The 16,077-nt window shown below is 46.8% G+C and overlaps 1 protein-coding gene across 6 annotated transcripts in view; it reads left to right on the forward strand.

The window, feature by feature from the left end:
* dusp8a (dual specificity phosphatase 8a) overlaps positions 1-10,785 on the forward strand; it is a 40,444-nt gene extending 29,659 nt beyond the window's left edge. For 5 of the 6 annotated variants that reach the window (XM_068603406.1, XM_068603405.1, XM_068603408.1 and 2 more), the window contains 4 exons: positions 7,973-8,139; positions 8,259-8,418; positions 8,774-8,897; positions 9,098-10,785. In XM_068603406.1, coding sequence (XP_068459507.1) covers positions 7,973-8,139; positions 8,259-8,418; positions 8,774-8,897; positions 9,098-10,340 — 1,694 coding nt within the window. In that variant the 3' untranslated portion in view covers positions 10,341-10,785. Of the gene's footprint in view, positions 1-1,293; positions 2,072-7,972; positions 8,140-8,258; positions 8,419-8,773; positions 8,898-9,097 lie in introns of those variants that run through there. The other variant, XM_068603409.1, reaches the window with a different exon arrangement.
* Positions 10,786-16,077: the final 5,292 nt, after the last annotated feature.

The raw sequence follows: 16,077 nt of genomic DNA on the forward strand, positions 1-16,077 counted from the left end.
AGATGTTCGATGACCTAAAATGGTAGCAAAAAAGGAACCGCCATGTTAAATTGATCCGTTGCACAAACCAGTGTTCACTCATTTGAGTTTCAGAATGTATTTAGAAATGCTGTATTTGCATAGTATTTACTTGACATTTAGTTAACAGCAGTGTCCAGCGGTTGTGTTAAGTCCTGTGCAGCTTTGGTCCATAGCTGGACTTGTGGCCTACATGTTTGTCATTCCATAGTAAAGTACCAGAAGTCTGTGGCCTGTCAAATGGGATGATGGCTGCCAACCACACGCTTGTTTGGTCTTCTCATCACCTCTAGTGTGCGCTTCCACTTTTGTCTGCTTTCATTTCTTTTTCGCCCCACTTCTCCCTTCTCTACAGCTTAAATGTCTTTTAAGCTGTCGCTCTCCTCTCATTCATCCTCAAACACGAGGACACAGTGTCCGAAAGGCAGGCGTATTAGACATGAACCAGCGCAGGAAACATGTTGAAGTCGCACACATTCCCTCACCTTCATAGATGAATCAGCTTTCAACGTACTGACAGCCTTAATCCTCCGCTGCAGGAGGTGTAATATGCTCCTACAGTACTTTAGGGCGAGCAACCTAAAGTAGCTATTCAGCTTCTGCCTACTGTAATACTGTGACACTCGATTACAGCTACAGCATCGTGTTTGGTATTTAATAGGAATTAGATGTGAAAATGATATAGGATATTTGAAAAGCAAAAGTTTGCATCCTATTTATATATCTTGTTATAAACCGTCAAGTTCACAACCCCCCCCCCCCCCCCCCCCCCAGCAAACCCAAATATCATCTGAAGAAGCAAATTGTAAAGCACATTGAAATAAGCCCTTTCCTTTCTGCCCTGTTATCGACAACAACACAGATACTATGCAGTGTTGTAGGTGTGTGTATGTGTATATGTGTGTGTGTGTGTGTGTGTGTGTGTGTGTGTGTGTGTGTGTGTGTCTGCTACACAGCCTGTAGCTGTGTCTTAGCCTCCATCCTGCTTTGCAGCGAGGCCCCCGAGGTGGCCGCATATTTGTTGGGTGAGTAAGGAATGTGGTTACATGCCTTAGACATTAGCTATGACGGAGCGCTGGCTCCACAAGAGAGGGAGGGTGCAAGGGAGGTAGCAGAAGGGGAGGGTGGGAGGAGGGAGGGAGGGAGGGAAGAGTCTGAGCTCACGGCAAGTGAGCTCATTCACCCCCAGAGCTCGAGGAGAGAGTGCAGCTCCGTCATCCTTCTTTGCTGAGAGAGCGAGAGAGAGAGAGAGGGAGAGAGAGAGAAAGAGAGAGAGGGGGGGAAGAGGGAGGAGTGAAGCCCAACGACTGAGCGAATGAGAGACGGGCAGAGAGAAGCAGCACAACAATAGTGGGTTGCTCTTCTGGCTGTGGACGCACAGAGACAGAGAGAGCGCTCAGAGAGACACACAGGCGCTCTGTAAACCAGCTGCAGACACATTACAGCTGGCTTATGCGTACAGACTTACTCACTTTTGTTCTTCCTCCTGCTCTCTGCATCGCCATTCTTCACGAAACCACGAAATTGCTGCGTTTTGACGCAGGAGCATTTTAGGAATTTTTGTGGTCATTTTGTGGGACTTTTGCCATTGGTGGACTTGTGGAGCGTGCCCACGGACATTTTGGACTATTCTTTGTCAGACCGGGTCTGTTCTCGGAGGGTCACCGTTTGGACACTGTGACCGCTGACTTTTGTGGACTTGAACTTCAGCAGGAGTTGTGTCTACTTGGGATTGTTACACTCGGTGTAACAATCCCAACGATCACTGTGGGCTCACCTCAATAAGCCCTCGAAGGAGAACACTTCTGTTGGTTCGTTCTGACTTTTTTCTGCGTGGCAAGGGCTCACTCCATCCCTGAAGGAAGGGGGACCAGAACATTTCCACTTGAGTGTGTGTGTGTGTCTGTGTGTGTAAACCAGAGTGTGTTCTGGGGGATGCCTCTGGATGTGGTGATTGCCCCAGCGGAGGACTGTTTTTGGCCGGACCGACGGGACACAGACATGAGGCTGAAGATCAGGGTCCGCCGGATGAAAGAGGGGAGAGAGCTAAGAGGTGTGTATCCACCTGGACACAGCAGGAGAAGTGTGTGTCTGTGTGTGTCTGTGTGCATGCATGTGTGTGTGTGTGTGGGTGAGAGAGAACATCCCTTTCTGGCGAGTAACATGTTGAGGGTGTAGGCCTTTGTGTACAGAGGTTACAGAGGAATCAAACCTAGTAAACATGCAAAAAGCATGGAGTCTGATTTTATATAATACAAACACGGAAGTTTCTGGGGATTTGGCTGTGAAATGCACCGCTCTCGTTTACATTTGAAGGTGTGCATGGGGGGGAAACCACTGATAACAGTTAGTGCACTGCAGAGAAAGAAAGGCACAGTGGGCTCCCATGTAATGAGGTATTCCAGTCCATGCGTGCTGCAAATGAAAGATGTGATTTGAGTTTTAAGGACGTCTAGTGGATCAATAGTGGGATGTACTGCAACAACGGGCCAAAAGAATCCATCGGCAAACCCGCTAATTGTTTTCCCACCTTTTTTGTTTGCACAGTTAATGTGTTTAGAGAGAAAGAATAGGAAGAACGGGGATTAAGGGGATGACATTATGAAGACGAGAAGCGATGAAGAGGAAGGAGCGTAAAGAAAAAGAACTCTCGGGGGGAAGAATGAGAGCCGTGACCTGCGGTATGACATAGTGCTCATGCTCTCTCAGCCTGTGGTCATTGAGATGTAAAACTATCACAAAGGCTCTTTCTGTTTTCTCTTTCTTCTCCTCTGCTCTTGGCTTTTGTCTCACTTCTTCTCTCTCTGTCTCGCTCGCTCGCTCGCTCTCTGCAGAAGGGTGTCTTGTGGAGATTATGTTATCAATATGTGTGCAGTGTGCACTGCAGGTGTTTAACATAACACCTTTCACACAGAGCGATGAGGCAATGCAGAGCCGTGCTGCTGTGGAATTTAATCTTTTTTTACATAACGCACTTGCATGCATATTGCACAAATTATCTATGCTGTCATTGAAACGCTGGCGTCATCGTTAGATCCTGTGAGTCATAAATGTATTAGAGTTTGGGTGTAAAGTTTGTATGCAAATGTGGACGCTACGTGCATATCAGGAGGCTAGTTCAAAGCCGTTAGCATAGCAGCCCTCCACACCTGCCACTCTGTGAGGTGTGTGTTTCTTTATGTGTGTTGGTGTGCGTGTGCATGCGTACAGTAAATCTCGTCACTGTTTTTCATCTGGAGGTGTCAAACTGTCTCAGAGAAAGCAAAGACGGAAAAAAATAACACATTTGCCATCAGCAGGTGAAAATAGAATTGTGTCTTTCGCAGGTTATTTTGAGGCAGTGCAACACGTCTCTGTGGAAATAGATAGGCTAAATTACAAGAGGGTGTACAGTCCTGCGTTGCAATAACACGGTACTGCTGAAACAGCAGTTGATCAAAGTGACATACTCCCGCTATCTGTCTGTGAAGATAGAGGAACAATAAACAGTTCACCCGTCAGCCAGTACGGCATGTTAATCTTCTACCTGACGCCCTGCCTGAAAAGCGATGACATCACCCCACTACCTCATCAATGGGCTGTCAATCTACACATTTCTGACAGAGTCCCCCCCCCCCCCCTCCTCCCTCCCTAAAACACACACACACTCCAATCGCTTCACCAGGCTGCAGCACAGCCTTTGTGAAGCTGAGTGGGACATGTGTGCAATGATGTCATGTTGGGAGGGTGAGGGAGGAAGGGGGTTTGGGGGGGGGGGTCACATTGAGATGCTAATGTCCCCTCATAGTGTTGGGGACAGCTGGAGGGGCACAGAGGATGGCGTCATGTCTCCCCCGATATGAACCACAGAGGAGAGCGATGGAGGGGTGCGGGGGACTCATTCAGGCAGATCAATGCCCCCAGGCTGCCGCGAGCTGTTTGTGTGTGTGTGTGTGTGTGTGTGTGCATGTCTGTGTGCATGTGTGTGTGTCCTCTGTCCATTAACAGATGAGTTAAAGAGGGCAACTGAAAGCTACACAGAGACAGAAACACACAGGGCGAGGGAGGGGGTGAGCTTGTATTGACGAGGCAGTCAATTGCTCCAACTGCAGTGATGTAACAGCAGAGCGCCCATTAACCATAATAGCCAGGCAGGTGTTGTATGTCTCTGTTTGTCCGGTCAATATCTCCGGGCTTCCAATTCCATTCATCTTTCAGCCTTCTGCATTGATTCTCGCGGGAGCGCGGTCCTCAAAAAGCTTGAATTTAATCCAAATATCTTCCACCAAGCGCACACTTTTCATGTCAGCGGGATAATAACCAGCACTCTGACACTGAAATGTGAATATTTAGTTGGAGGAAATGACTGATGAGGAGGAGGGAACCAGCGAACAAAGGAGGCCTGAGTGCTCGGCTCTGACAGGGCAAGAGAGGAAAATAAGCAGTTGCATAAGTGATGAAGTGGGCAGAGGAAAACGGAAAAAGGAAGTCACTGCTGGCTAGCACTGCCAATGGCGACACAGTGCCCTCTTTCCCGGTTGTGTGTTTTCTTTCTACCCAAAAGATTTTCTCTTCTTTCCTTTTTTTTCTCCGAGTGTGTGTCAAAATTGGGTTAGTCACATCCTGTCCAAGTACATTTTCCAGAAGTACATGATGCATACAAAACATGATCTGGAGGCCCAACGAATAGGAGTTTGATTATTTTTTCTGTGTGGCGAAAGATCACGACAGCAGCCATTATTTATCTCTGTTCAGCAGAATGTGTGTCCGTCTCTGCTAGTTATCATGCTGCACTGAAGGTGAACTCATCTGTCCCAGTTGACTTTCTGATGTCATCCTCATGGACAGCTGGGCTGGTGTGTGTCACAGGGTATTTTCAATGACCTCAGGGTGAGTGTACTGTGTGTTTATGCATGTGCTTTGTGTGCTTATATTGGAAAGGACGGATGTGTCATCGTTGTCTTTTGGAGAATGTGAGGCCATGTCTCTTTGGGTTATTTGGTGCTCACTGGTGCGTGTGTGTGTGCGTGAGTGTTTGTGCCCTTTTGAAGGCTTCGTGTGTGTTTTATGCCATCTTGACAGCACTCAGAGGGACACGATGAGCCAACTGTCATCAACATCCCTGCCCTTCCTCGCCGTCATGGCAACGAGGCATTGAGTGGGGTCAGGTGACGAGGTGACAATAACACGCTATCTCCTGTGTGACCAACGTCCATTCGTGGCAGCCGCGTCAAGCTTTGACTACAAGGAAGGTGTTTGTAATTGCGTTGACGTAATGTCACTGTAATGTAAGTGCAGACAGGCACACTCAGTCCCGCTCTCTTATCTCTGGCTTCAGTCTCCGTTCATGCCAGTAACCCCTTACTCACTCTCCCAGTCACACACTGGCTCACCAGTTCCTGTCATGTGGATGCTTATTTAACACGAGATGAGGTCAGCTACAGCAATCGCGGCTGTGATTTATTAATCCAGAAACACACACAACGGGGCGAGAACAGACAGTATTTAGACAGTATTTTCGTTCACATGTTCACGTCCCTCCACACACACTAACACACTTTCTCTTCAGTGTTAAACACACACTGTCTCCACTGTGCAACGTCCTGTCTTCTGTCCTTCGAACAACTTTCTAACAATGTCCTCGCACAGAAAGGGAAATGGTTACAGGGTGACGTGAGCCTTTTCCTGTTGATTTAACTGTCTCCAGGAACATACCGCTTCCACACAGTGATACAGTATATACTGTGCCTGTGGTGGGAGCTATATGTAGCACCATTTATTTTCTTTGCATGTGTGTGTGTGTGTGTGTGTGCTCCACTCCAGCAGCTTGGGAACAAAGAACCAGGAAGAAACCCTTCAAAGAAGTACCCTTCCTCTTGCTGTTTTATCAATTACTGGCACTGGAGCACCGCCCATAGGATCACTAAAAAAAAAGGCTCTGGTGGAAATTGTACATTGCCAGAAAAGTCTAAAGACAAACTGTGAACTACAAATGGCTGTTTAGTCTACTCTCGAGAGGCCAGAAAAGCAGAAATCATGCTCACACTGTGGCAGAGGCAGAATTGTAATTTGAGCTTTCTGATGAACAGACAATAAAGTCTCTGGCACACAAGTTGTAAAGAGTGATTCTTTACTTGCTTGCGAGCGGAGAGGAGTTTACACAGGCACGCATCACAGTGACAGTGGAAAGGACTCACACGGACTTGTGTCCGTTTCTTGGTATTCGAAGGTTTCTCCCTGTCCATCTGTCTGTCATACAAAGAAACAAAAAGAAAAGGTTAAGAGAACCAATGAAAATTAACCGCACCCTTAAACGAGGGTCAAATCATGCTTATTTTTAATCACCTAACCGAGTCTTATGTCCTTGGTCCAACTATTAATTAAGTTTATCAGCAGGTGCAAACTTATCTATCCACCCACATCCTGTATCTAGGCTTTAAAGAGAATAACAACAATATTTCAAGATAATTGACGGGGATGCTTCCACTGGGCCTCTGCAAACCTTGAACTTATGGCAGAAATATATTTTACCATTACAATAGCATCTAAAAGCCTCTACTTCTTTGCATCAAGCTTTCCTCCCTGTATCGTAGTTATCTGAACACTCTTTCTACATCCATGCATCTCCTGTTCCCTCCACTCCACCCCCATGTCGAGCGCTGATGTCATTGCTCCGCCGGTTGCAATTACTAGCTGGAAACAGACAACCGTTCTTCACTTTGCATTTAAAGAGACAGCGCACCCATAATAGCGCTGGGTCATGAGGATGCACCCGGCCTCGCAAGCTGTGCTGTTGTGTAATAGCGTAAAAATACCAAAGTATCTATCCTGCGACGGTTTGCACAGCAAAACTTTTGCAGCTTTTTCGATCGCATGTCTCTTGAGCCGCTGGGTGTGTGTGGGTTCGTGTCTGCGAGTCGACCAGACGTTGCTACACGAGTAGTGCAGCTGGGTGTGTGTTACAACAGAAGGCAATGTCATGTGCTGCGTGTGCGACTTGAGAACAGTGATGTCATGTCTCACTCACTCTCACTCACTCTCACCGTGCATATGCACGCGTTTGTGCCTCGACCCAGATTGGGTCAGGCAGGGCTGAACCAAGATTAGGTTCTAATCTCCTTTTCTGGGGCTCAAGGTTTCCTTGAAGCACTCTGCTCCGTTCTACACACTCCTTCGCGAGGTCATTACCCACTCCTCAACTCACACACACACACACACACACACACCCACCTCGTCTCGCTGGCCCCCACCCTGCAGTTATACAACCGCGGTACTGCAGAGTAATGATTAGTGTGGGTATTTATGTCTGTGTGCAGGAGTGGGGGCAAGCTGTTCCTAATGGACAGAGCGACTCAAACAGGGAGAGTGAAAATTGAGTACATGTTAACAGCAAGATTATGTGATCATGTCTTCAGATTGTATCTTCTTGGAGAGTATCGTCTTGTTACCGTGTGTGTGTGTGTGTGTCAGGGTGTGTGTGTGTGTGTGTGTGTGTGTGTGTGTGTGTGTGCGTGTGCGTGCACGCGCTGTGTGGTTGTCAGGGGGATGTTACTGGGCCTCTGTCCTGGCCCTGCACCTGTGGCCTCTCTCATTCCCCCAGCCTGACGCAATGCACTGCTACAGGACATGAGCTCATGCAGGAAACAGAGCCACACACACATATGCCAAAAGTGGAGCCGCCTGCCTCTTAAAGGGCCAGACATACACATTCCTGGCCGCCCAGCAGCCAACCTAACTCGCACACAGAAGCACAGAAAGCCTCTTTTTTTGTGTGCTCCTGTTGCACGAAGCAAGACCCAGACATTGTAGCCCAGATTCACCTCTGAAAGCCTTCAGAGCGTCTGTTTGCTCTGCTAATGATGTTCTTGATTCGTTCACGAGAGGCTTTGCGGAGTTCCCAGGGTGATGTGTGACTGCTCTGTGGAAAACCATTAGTGTATCTAACCCCTTCTCTCCTTCTCTTCTTTTGCTGCAGGAGGTTTTGCTGCTTTCTCCTCCTGTTTTCCTGGCCTGTGTGAAGGGAAACCTGCCACTTCTCTCCCTATGAGCTTGTCCCAGCCCTGCTTGACTGTGTCTAATGTCGGGCCCACTCGCATCCTGCCACACCTCTACCTGGGCTCACAGAAGGACGTCCTCAACAAGGTAGAATTTAGTTTGCATCCGTTCACTCGTTTCATCAGCATCATTGAGAGGTAACTGTCTTGTTATTATCACCTGGCAATAAAATGTGTCCTTGAACTTATTTATCTCTGTCTCTGCAGGACTTGATGGCTCAAAATGGTATTACCTATGTGCTGAATGCCAGCAACACCTGCCCCAAGCCAGACTTCATCAGCGAGAGCCAGTTCATGCGCATCCCAGTCAACGACAACTACTGCGAGAAGTTGCTTCCCTGGCTGGAAAAAACTAATGAATTCATAGGTATGAAATGGGGAAATGTAATAAAACAAGAATGGGTTTGGAATGAAGATTAGCAGTACAACGCCCAATAGCCACTGAGGGAAGTGTCTTTATAAGGAAGTGAATTCCTCTCAAGTTATGTGTTGAAGAATGCTATGATATTCACTACAACATACCAGCACATTGTCACAGTTCATACAAGTCCACGTGCAGCTTAGCTAACAGTAGGGACAGGTATGACACGACCAGTCAGGTGTTCCCCATGTACTTTTCCAGTAGAGCAAGTCAGTTTTCTTTCATTAAGCCGTTAATTGTCTCCAGACACTTTGAGCTAAACATGCGTATTCATACCTGTTTGTTTCCCCTTTCCCAACAGACAAAGCTAAGGTGTCAAACTGCAGAGTCATTGTGCACTGCCTGGCTGGAATATCGCGTTCGGCAACCATCGCCATTGCATACATCATGAAGACAATGGGCTTGTCATCAGATGATGCCTACAGGTACGCTTGCTCCTCCCACCCAGCACCAGCTGAGCCTCAGTGAAAGCACAGCTCTCTTTTGTAGATGCTTGTCATCGTTCTGTATTGTGCATCAGTAAAACTGTTCACACCCCGCCTCTCATGAAATCTGACACGGACCAACCATGGCAACAGATTCAGTCTTGTTAACTAATCATTTCTAACTCTTCTCCTCCTTACAGGTTTGTAAAGGACCGAAGACCGTCCATATCGCCCAACTTCAACTTCCTGGGTCAGCTTCTGGAGTTCGAGAAGGGCCTGCGATTACTGCAAGCTTTGACTTCGACCTCTGATGACGAGATATCCGAAAACAGCACGAAGCCAAGCTCAGAGGTTAACGGAGGTTTCGAGATGAACGGTCACCACAGCAACTATGACTCATCTGTGGCAGATGCACACATCCCACCAGAACCCAAGCTGCCATCACCCACCTCCCTCCAGCAAGGCTTCAACGGCCTAAACCTCTCCGCAGAAAGGATCATGGACACTAACCGGCTTAAACGCTCCTTCTCTCTTGACATTAAGTCGGTCTACTCCCCAAACAGTCCCAGCCCCTGCCCCAGCCAGGGACCCACACACTCTGAAGACGTCCCAAAGCTGTGCAAGCTTGACAGCCCCGGAACCGGCACCTCCAATGGTGTCTGCTCTCAGTCTCCCGTCCTTGACAGCCCCAGCTCCGGCGACTCACCGTTCCCCTCACCGGGCTGCGGGGGCAGCATTGGAGGTTTGGGGCTCCGAGGGAGCGAAGGAGTCCATCGCACTGGTTCTTCCTCATCCAGACCCAGAAGGAAACACAAGCATTGCTCCGCCAGCTCCCCTGTCCACTCCCAACAACATCAACCTCCGCAGTCCCTCAGCCTGTCGCTGGACCGCAAGAGCCCCGGCCTGGACGAGAACCTAAAGGGCTCTCTGCTCCTGTCACTACCCTCCCTGCCCAGCATGGAGTCTGGAGCCATGTGGACCAAACACAGAGACACTGTCCAGGCCACCACTCCCGTCACTCCTGTCACTCCCCCCACAGATGCCCCCTGGCACTTTGGGGCAGTGGAGGGCGGTGAGGGAGGGATGGAGCTAGGAGGACGAGGGGATGGAGGGGGAGAGGAGACGTCGGTCAGGTTTGGGAGCAGCTCGGCGTATGTGGCGTTTGGGTGCAGCGAAGCCGTGCGGTTACGAGACAAATCCCAGAGAGAGAAGTCCTCAGCACCACTGACTCAGAGAGACCACCGAGACTCCATGTCGGCCACAGTGGCCCTGTCCAACAGTGCGAACAGCAGCGGGCCTGCGTCAGAAAAGCAGTTCAAGCGGCGCAGCTGTCAGATGGAGTTCGAGGAGGGCATCTCCGAGACGCGATCCCGAGAAGAACTGGGGAAGATCGGGAAGCAGTCAAGCTTCTCTGGGAGCATGGAGATCATCGAGGTATCCTGACAGATAATGGACATGATCAGGGTTGTCCTTTGGGGGCAAAAATGGACCTGGTTAGGGGGGGCGAGAGGAGGACATATGACGAAGTGGAAGAGGTTTTGATTTTGCTCCCCTCACAGACAGTGTTAACAACTCCAACTGAAAGAAGGACAAATAGATACACAAGCAGAGAGTTAATGTGAAGCGGTAAGCAAGCGAACTAGCATTCGCGCCTGGAGAGACGGAGCCTGTGATGGGATGTGGTGCTTTGCCATCCTGAACTCTCGTGCAAATCTGAATAACAGTCTGGGGCAGGGTGGGGTAAAGGGGGCGACTGTAGGTACTGAAACTCTTAATTGTCTGAGCTCTGTCGCAGATAAAAAAGAAACGACCCAGGACAAGTGTCACGTTGCATCCTCGCTATATAGAATATCCTTATTTTAACAGAGTTCGGACACAAACTGCTTGCCTGCGGTCAAATGTATTGTTCTTTAATGGGTGTATAGCTTGTGATTTGAACCAAGCCCCATGTTTCCTCCCAAAGCTTCACCCCAGTTTCAGAAAGCTTCAGAACCTCGCACGGCTTCATCCCCCTCCTCCTCTCCCTTCTCCTCCTCTTCCTCCTCCCAGTGGCTCTGCCTGCTACAGACTCTGCATAGCAACATCAGACAACAATAACAGACTCCTTAACTGCACCGTCTCCTCGCATCACCACAGCACAAGGCAAAGAGATCCCAAGGACTTCCTCTAACGGCGGTACTGTATCCAAACAATGAAGGAACCTCAGCACGTTGCTGCGGAAAAGACTTTTGAAGACTCGTAGTGATGGGCAGTGTTCCCCCCTTAAAGCACAGTGTGTCCTTCCTGACTTTGGGTCCCTTGTTTCCAGTGTTAACAGCGTGATGGGACTGAGGTTTCGGGAGGGTGGCAAGGGTTCGCTTTAATGGCCCATCAGCTCCTTTATAGACCCCCCCTCCAACCCCGTCTCACTGCTCCCAGTCACCATCTACGGTCACCACTGAGCATGCACCAGAAAGGCTGACTACAGACAGAAAAATACTATATATACAATATGAATATATATAGCCATTTTAATGGACTTCTTATGGACTTTTTTTGTTCAGTTATAGTTTTAATTTATTGTATTGGTTCATTCTGGTAATGAGAAATAATATAATGTTTTGTGGATTTTATTTCTTTTTTCTTGTTGAATTATTATTATTTGCTGTATGGTATTTATGAACACAGACTAAAACAAATACATACATTCAACAAAATCAAGCAAGCAATATGTGCTGTTCCTTCTTTGGGGAGAGTGATGTTTGACTTTGAAATGCACTTTTATGCTTTCTGATCACCACGTTCAGTTACTCCCACAGCGACAAGACACAGTACTTCAAAAGCAAAGGCTCGACTGTTGAAGGTACAAATATAGAGCTTCTGTTTTATATTTGGAGGATGGTACAGACATCCCACTCGAACAGGACCATTGTCGTGTGTATTCACCAATTTATCACAACCGAGGGCAAAAACACAGTTTTGTTGCGCAGAGGAACAAAGTAGCTGCACACTCTCCGATCGCTCACACACAGCGAAACGTGTCCAGCCTTGCATAGCAACTATATGCAAACAAATGTGCGCTCTTTCACAAGTTTGATTAAGTGACAGAGCGAGCTTCCTCCCTGAGCCAGCAGCAATTCTTCATCATCATCACACGCCAAAGCCCTAACAACACACAGTTACACACATATTTTCACACATGTAAAAGCATAGGAGGTCCTACACACCCTTTTGTTCATTCTCAGGGGATCTTTCAGTGAGCCAAGCCCAGCACCGGGTACACACATCAGCACAATGCATGTTCGTGAACCTCCTTCGCTTTCTCCCTCTCCTTCTGTCTTTTTTTTTTGCTCTTATTTCTTACTTTCCAAAGCTTTGATAAAGACAACGTTACAAAACAGAAAAGAAAGAAACAAGCGGATCTTCACATCTTGAGATGACAGAAATTCAAATGTGGCTCTCCTGGTGCCAGATAGGTATTTATTTATAATGTAAAATGTGTTCATTCTTTATCCTTGATTAGCTTCTCTCTCTGGTGATCTCTGACCTTTGACCTTGGGCTGCTGCGCTACAGTAAGGTCAGATTGATTCCTCTGTTCCCCCGAAGCTCAAGCATCTTCTCCTCACCCTCCTCCCTATATTTTTAAGAAATGTTATTATAATTATTTATGACATGTAACAAAGATGATGCAGGCTGTCCCATTTGCTAAAATTCTTGTTATCGAAATATTATTATTATTATTATTATTATTGTTATTATGTTGTGTAAATAGCAACTCATCTAAGAACACTGTTGAATATGGATGAGTTTTTAAAAGAAAATCCTGATACCTTAGGCTGCTTGACGCAAAAATACCTCAGGTTCTATTGAAAGGCTTTTCCTTCCCCTGTACATGTTTTGTGAAAATGAGACAAAAATACAGACATGATAAAATACAAACTTCTCTCTGCTTCTTCTTCATCTTGTGTGCTTGCATGGGGCCGATCGGGGCAGGGAGGGAATCCCACCGAACAGACAAACAACTCATTACAACATCCCATACGGGTCTTGGAGCCTTCCTATTGATTTTGTGTTTAACCAGCTCCACTCTGACCACACTGAACACGGCTTCATTGATTATTTTTTCTTTTCCGACTGTGACGCACGCTTCTAAATGCTGATGGGATGATGAATTATTTAATATAGTGGATGTGTTCAAAATAACTTTATAGAGGCACGTCAGTCGTATTATGAAGTTTAGACCAAACAATTGCTGATAAGTATACTAAGTGATAGTGTATTAAGATTGGAAGATGGTTTAACACAAATGTTAACATTACAAGTATTGATACGACACAAATATTCTTACTTACAAGTAAAGCCCTGAAAATCAAACTGAAGTATCATCATGAATGTACTTAAACATGCAGCTACAACCAGGACAAGGTTAGCTAAAAAAAATTTAAAAAAAATAGGGAAACAGCTAGCCTAATTCAAAAGTAACACAATCTGCCTCCCACCATCTCTGAGGCTCAGTAACACATATGTTGTATGTTTATTATGTACAACACTTGGTAGTTGGATTTTATGAGGTATTCGACAAAGCCAGGCTAACTCTTTAAGCTAAGCTAACCTGCTGCTTGCTATAGCTTCATTTTCACCAAACAGATATACAAGTGATGCAAGTCTTCTCATCAGCATATTTCTCCAAAAGACCAATAATTCCCTCTGAAAGGTAATGAAGTACTACATGTCCAAAGTCAAAGTTGAAAAACAATTATCTACTCACTAAAAGAGGAGTTATTTAGGTACCCCGCAGGTTGGCGACTAGTCTGTGCCTCCATCAGTGAAACGCTCCCACTGGAGACAGAGAGGCCCGGCGGCACTTTCACATGTGTAAGAATAAAGATCTGTGTGTGTGTGTGTGTGTGTCTGAGAGAGGCGACCATCAAACACAACATCACGCTGCTGTTCCCCGTCTTCTCTCAGATTGACTCAACGTCTGGTGTTATCCCTCCGCTTCCTCTTCTCATGCCAATCACACTCACACACGTCTGGTACGCAAGTCTTCACCTCCCTCCCCCCAGCTCCACCTCCTCCTTATTCTGTCTGCGGGCAGAGGAGTGGGAGGGCGGCTGGTGAGGGGCCACTGTTTGCCAACGATGTGATGTGTTTGAACAGCGCTTACCTTCGGGGGACGAGCACATGAGATGAGCTAGGAGTGTGTGTGTTTACCCCCAGAGGGCACAGTGGACACCAATGTTATATAAAAAAAAAAAACAGTGTCCAAATCCAGTGGGAAGCCAATTTATCAAGTCCTCCTCGATGGGAAATTGACTCCAAAGGCCGTTTTGGTTTCATGATGTCATGGTGAAATTTCCCCTCCTGCAATCAAACCACATCTCTCCGCCTCTCCCAAAGCCAAAACTATTTGTTTTACTCTCGCCAGAACAACCAGCGCGCTGTTGTGGGGCGAACAAGTAAGTTAATAAGACGCACCGAAGAAGATGGAGCAAATCCTTTCAACACACACACACACACACACACACACACACACACACAGACACACAGCCAGATGGCCCTTGCCCCTTTTTCAGTGAGCACAATACGGCCTTAATGAGCATTTGACTGAATCCAATATGAGACAAGCAGAGGTAATGGCATTACCAGCATCTCCAGCTGAGTCCCTCTGCTCGTCCTTGCGCGCGCGCGCTTGTCTTTATTTTATTGCCATCATGGGAATTCCCCATCGGTAATGGAATACATAATAAATCACACTTTCAGTCTCTCTGACATGAGCGGTCTGCCCGGTATGTTGGTGTCAGTACTTATCACCTGGATCATAATGGATGATCCTGTGTGTGTGTGCGTGTGTGTGTGTGTGTGTGTGTGTGTGTGTGTGTGTGTGTGTGTGTGTGTGTGTGTGTGTGTGTGTGTGTGTGTGTGTGTGTGTGTGTGTGTGTGTGTGTGTGTGTCAAGGTGCCCTGAGCTCGTATCATATAGATCTGCATCTCGGGTGTCCTGCCCGCCAACACGCTCCCCTCTGCTGTGCTGAAGCTGCACTTCCGTGCAGGTTTCTTGTTGCCAGTGTACTGTAAACTACTTCAGTGGGCTGAAATAGATTTCTGATGCAATTTTCCAAAGTGATGACTTTTGTTTAGTTTTCATTCATGTCTTACTTTCCTCTTTACTTCTTGTGTTGTTTAAGCACTAAAACAAACGCATAGGAGTGTTAACGTCAGACAGTCAGCACAAACAAATACACATGTATGTGTGTGTGCACGTGTGTGTGTGGATAGATATGGGATGCATGTCTGTGTGCATTTATTGACAGCATATATTTGCATGTGTATTTCTCATGCATGCATACGAGATGTTCACATGGAAGTGTCAAATGCATTTGTGTGTACATGAATGTTTGATGCATTGATATAATGATGAACGTGCAGATTATTTACTCAACCGATATGTTCTGTGTCTTGCATTCCAAAACCCAAACATGATTTAATATACAATGACAAAAAAACAGAGAAACACATCAAATCATCACACTGGACAGTGTTTTGTCTCTTAACGTTTCACTTCAGCAATTCTTGTTTCAGTTACATTCTTTGTTTTTATTCCATTAATTTGTGACTTATCTTTATGTGCATGTTTGCACAAATGTATTGTTTGCTTCTTGACCTCATGTTAAGTGTGTATAGATTGGGTATGCATGCATTTATAACCGTATTATACATGAAAAATGTGTGTGTATGTGTGTGTGTGTGTTTAGGAATGTGTGTGTATGTAAATTAATGTCCATGTTTTGCGGCAGTGGAATTCATGTAAATTTCACTTAAAGTGTGACGCATTGGAGTGTGCACGGGTGTGTGCAGCCAGTGTGTGAGTGTGCTTGTGTGAGTGTCTGAGTGTGTGTACTCCCTCTCACATGCGCTGATGGGTACCAGACGTATCCACTCTGAGGGGCTGCCTGGCGCCTGGTCCCAGGCCTTCTATATGGAAACAGTTAGGAACTGTTACGTCACTCTCTCTCTCTCTCTCTCTCTCTCTCTCTCTCTCTCTCTCTCTCTCTCTCTCTCTCTCCACTTTTCCACTCGCACACATGTGCACACACAAAGTGTACTTACGCACGCGCACACATTTTCACCGAACATGCCCAGTTTCTCCGGCTTCTCTTTCTTCTCTGCTCCTTCTCGTACACTTTCATCTCAAACACAC

This window comes from Clinocottus analis, unplaced genomic scaffold, assembly GCF_023055335.1.
Source record: "Clinocottus analis isolate CAN_PGR_092001 unplaced genomic scaffold, fCliAna1.0.p SCAF_6, whole genome shotgun sequence".
NCBI classification, from domain to species: domain Eukaryota; kingdom Metazoa; phylum Chordata; class Actinopteri; order Perciformes; family Cottidae; genus Clinocottus; species Clinocottus analis.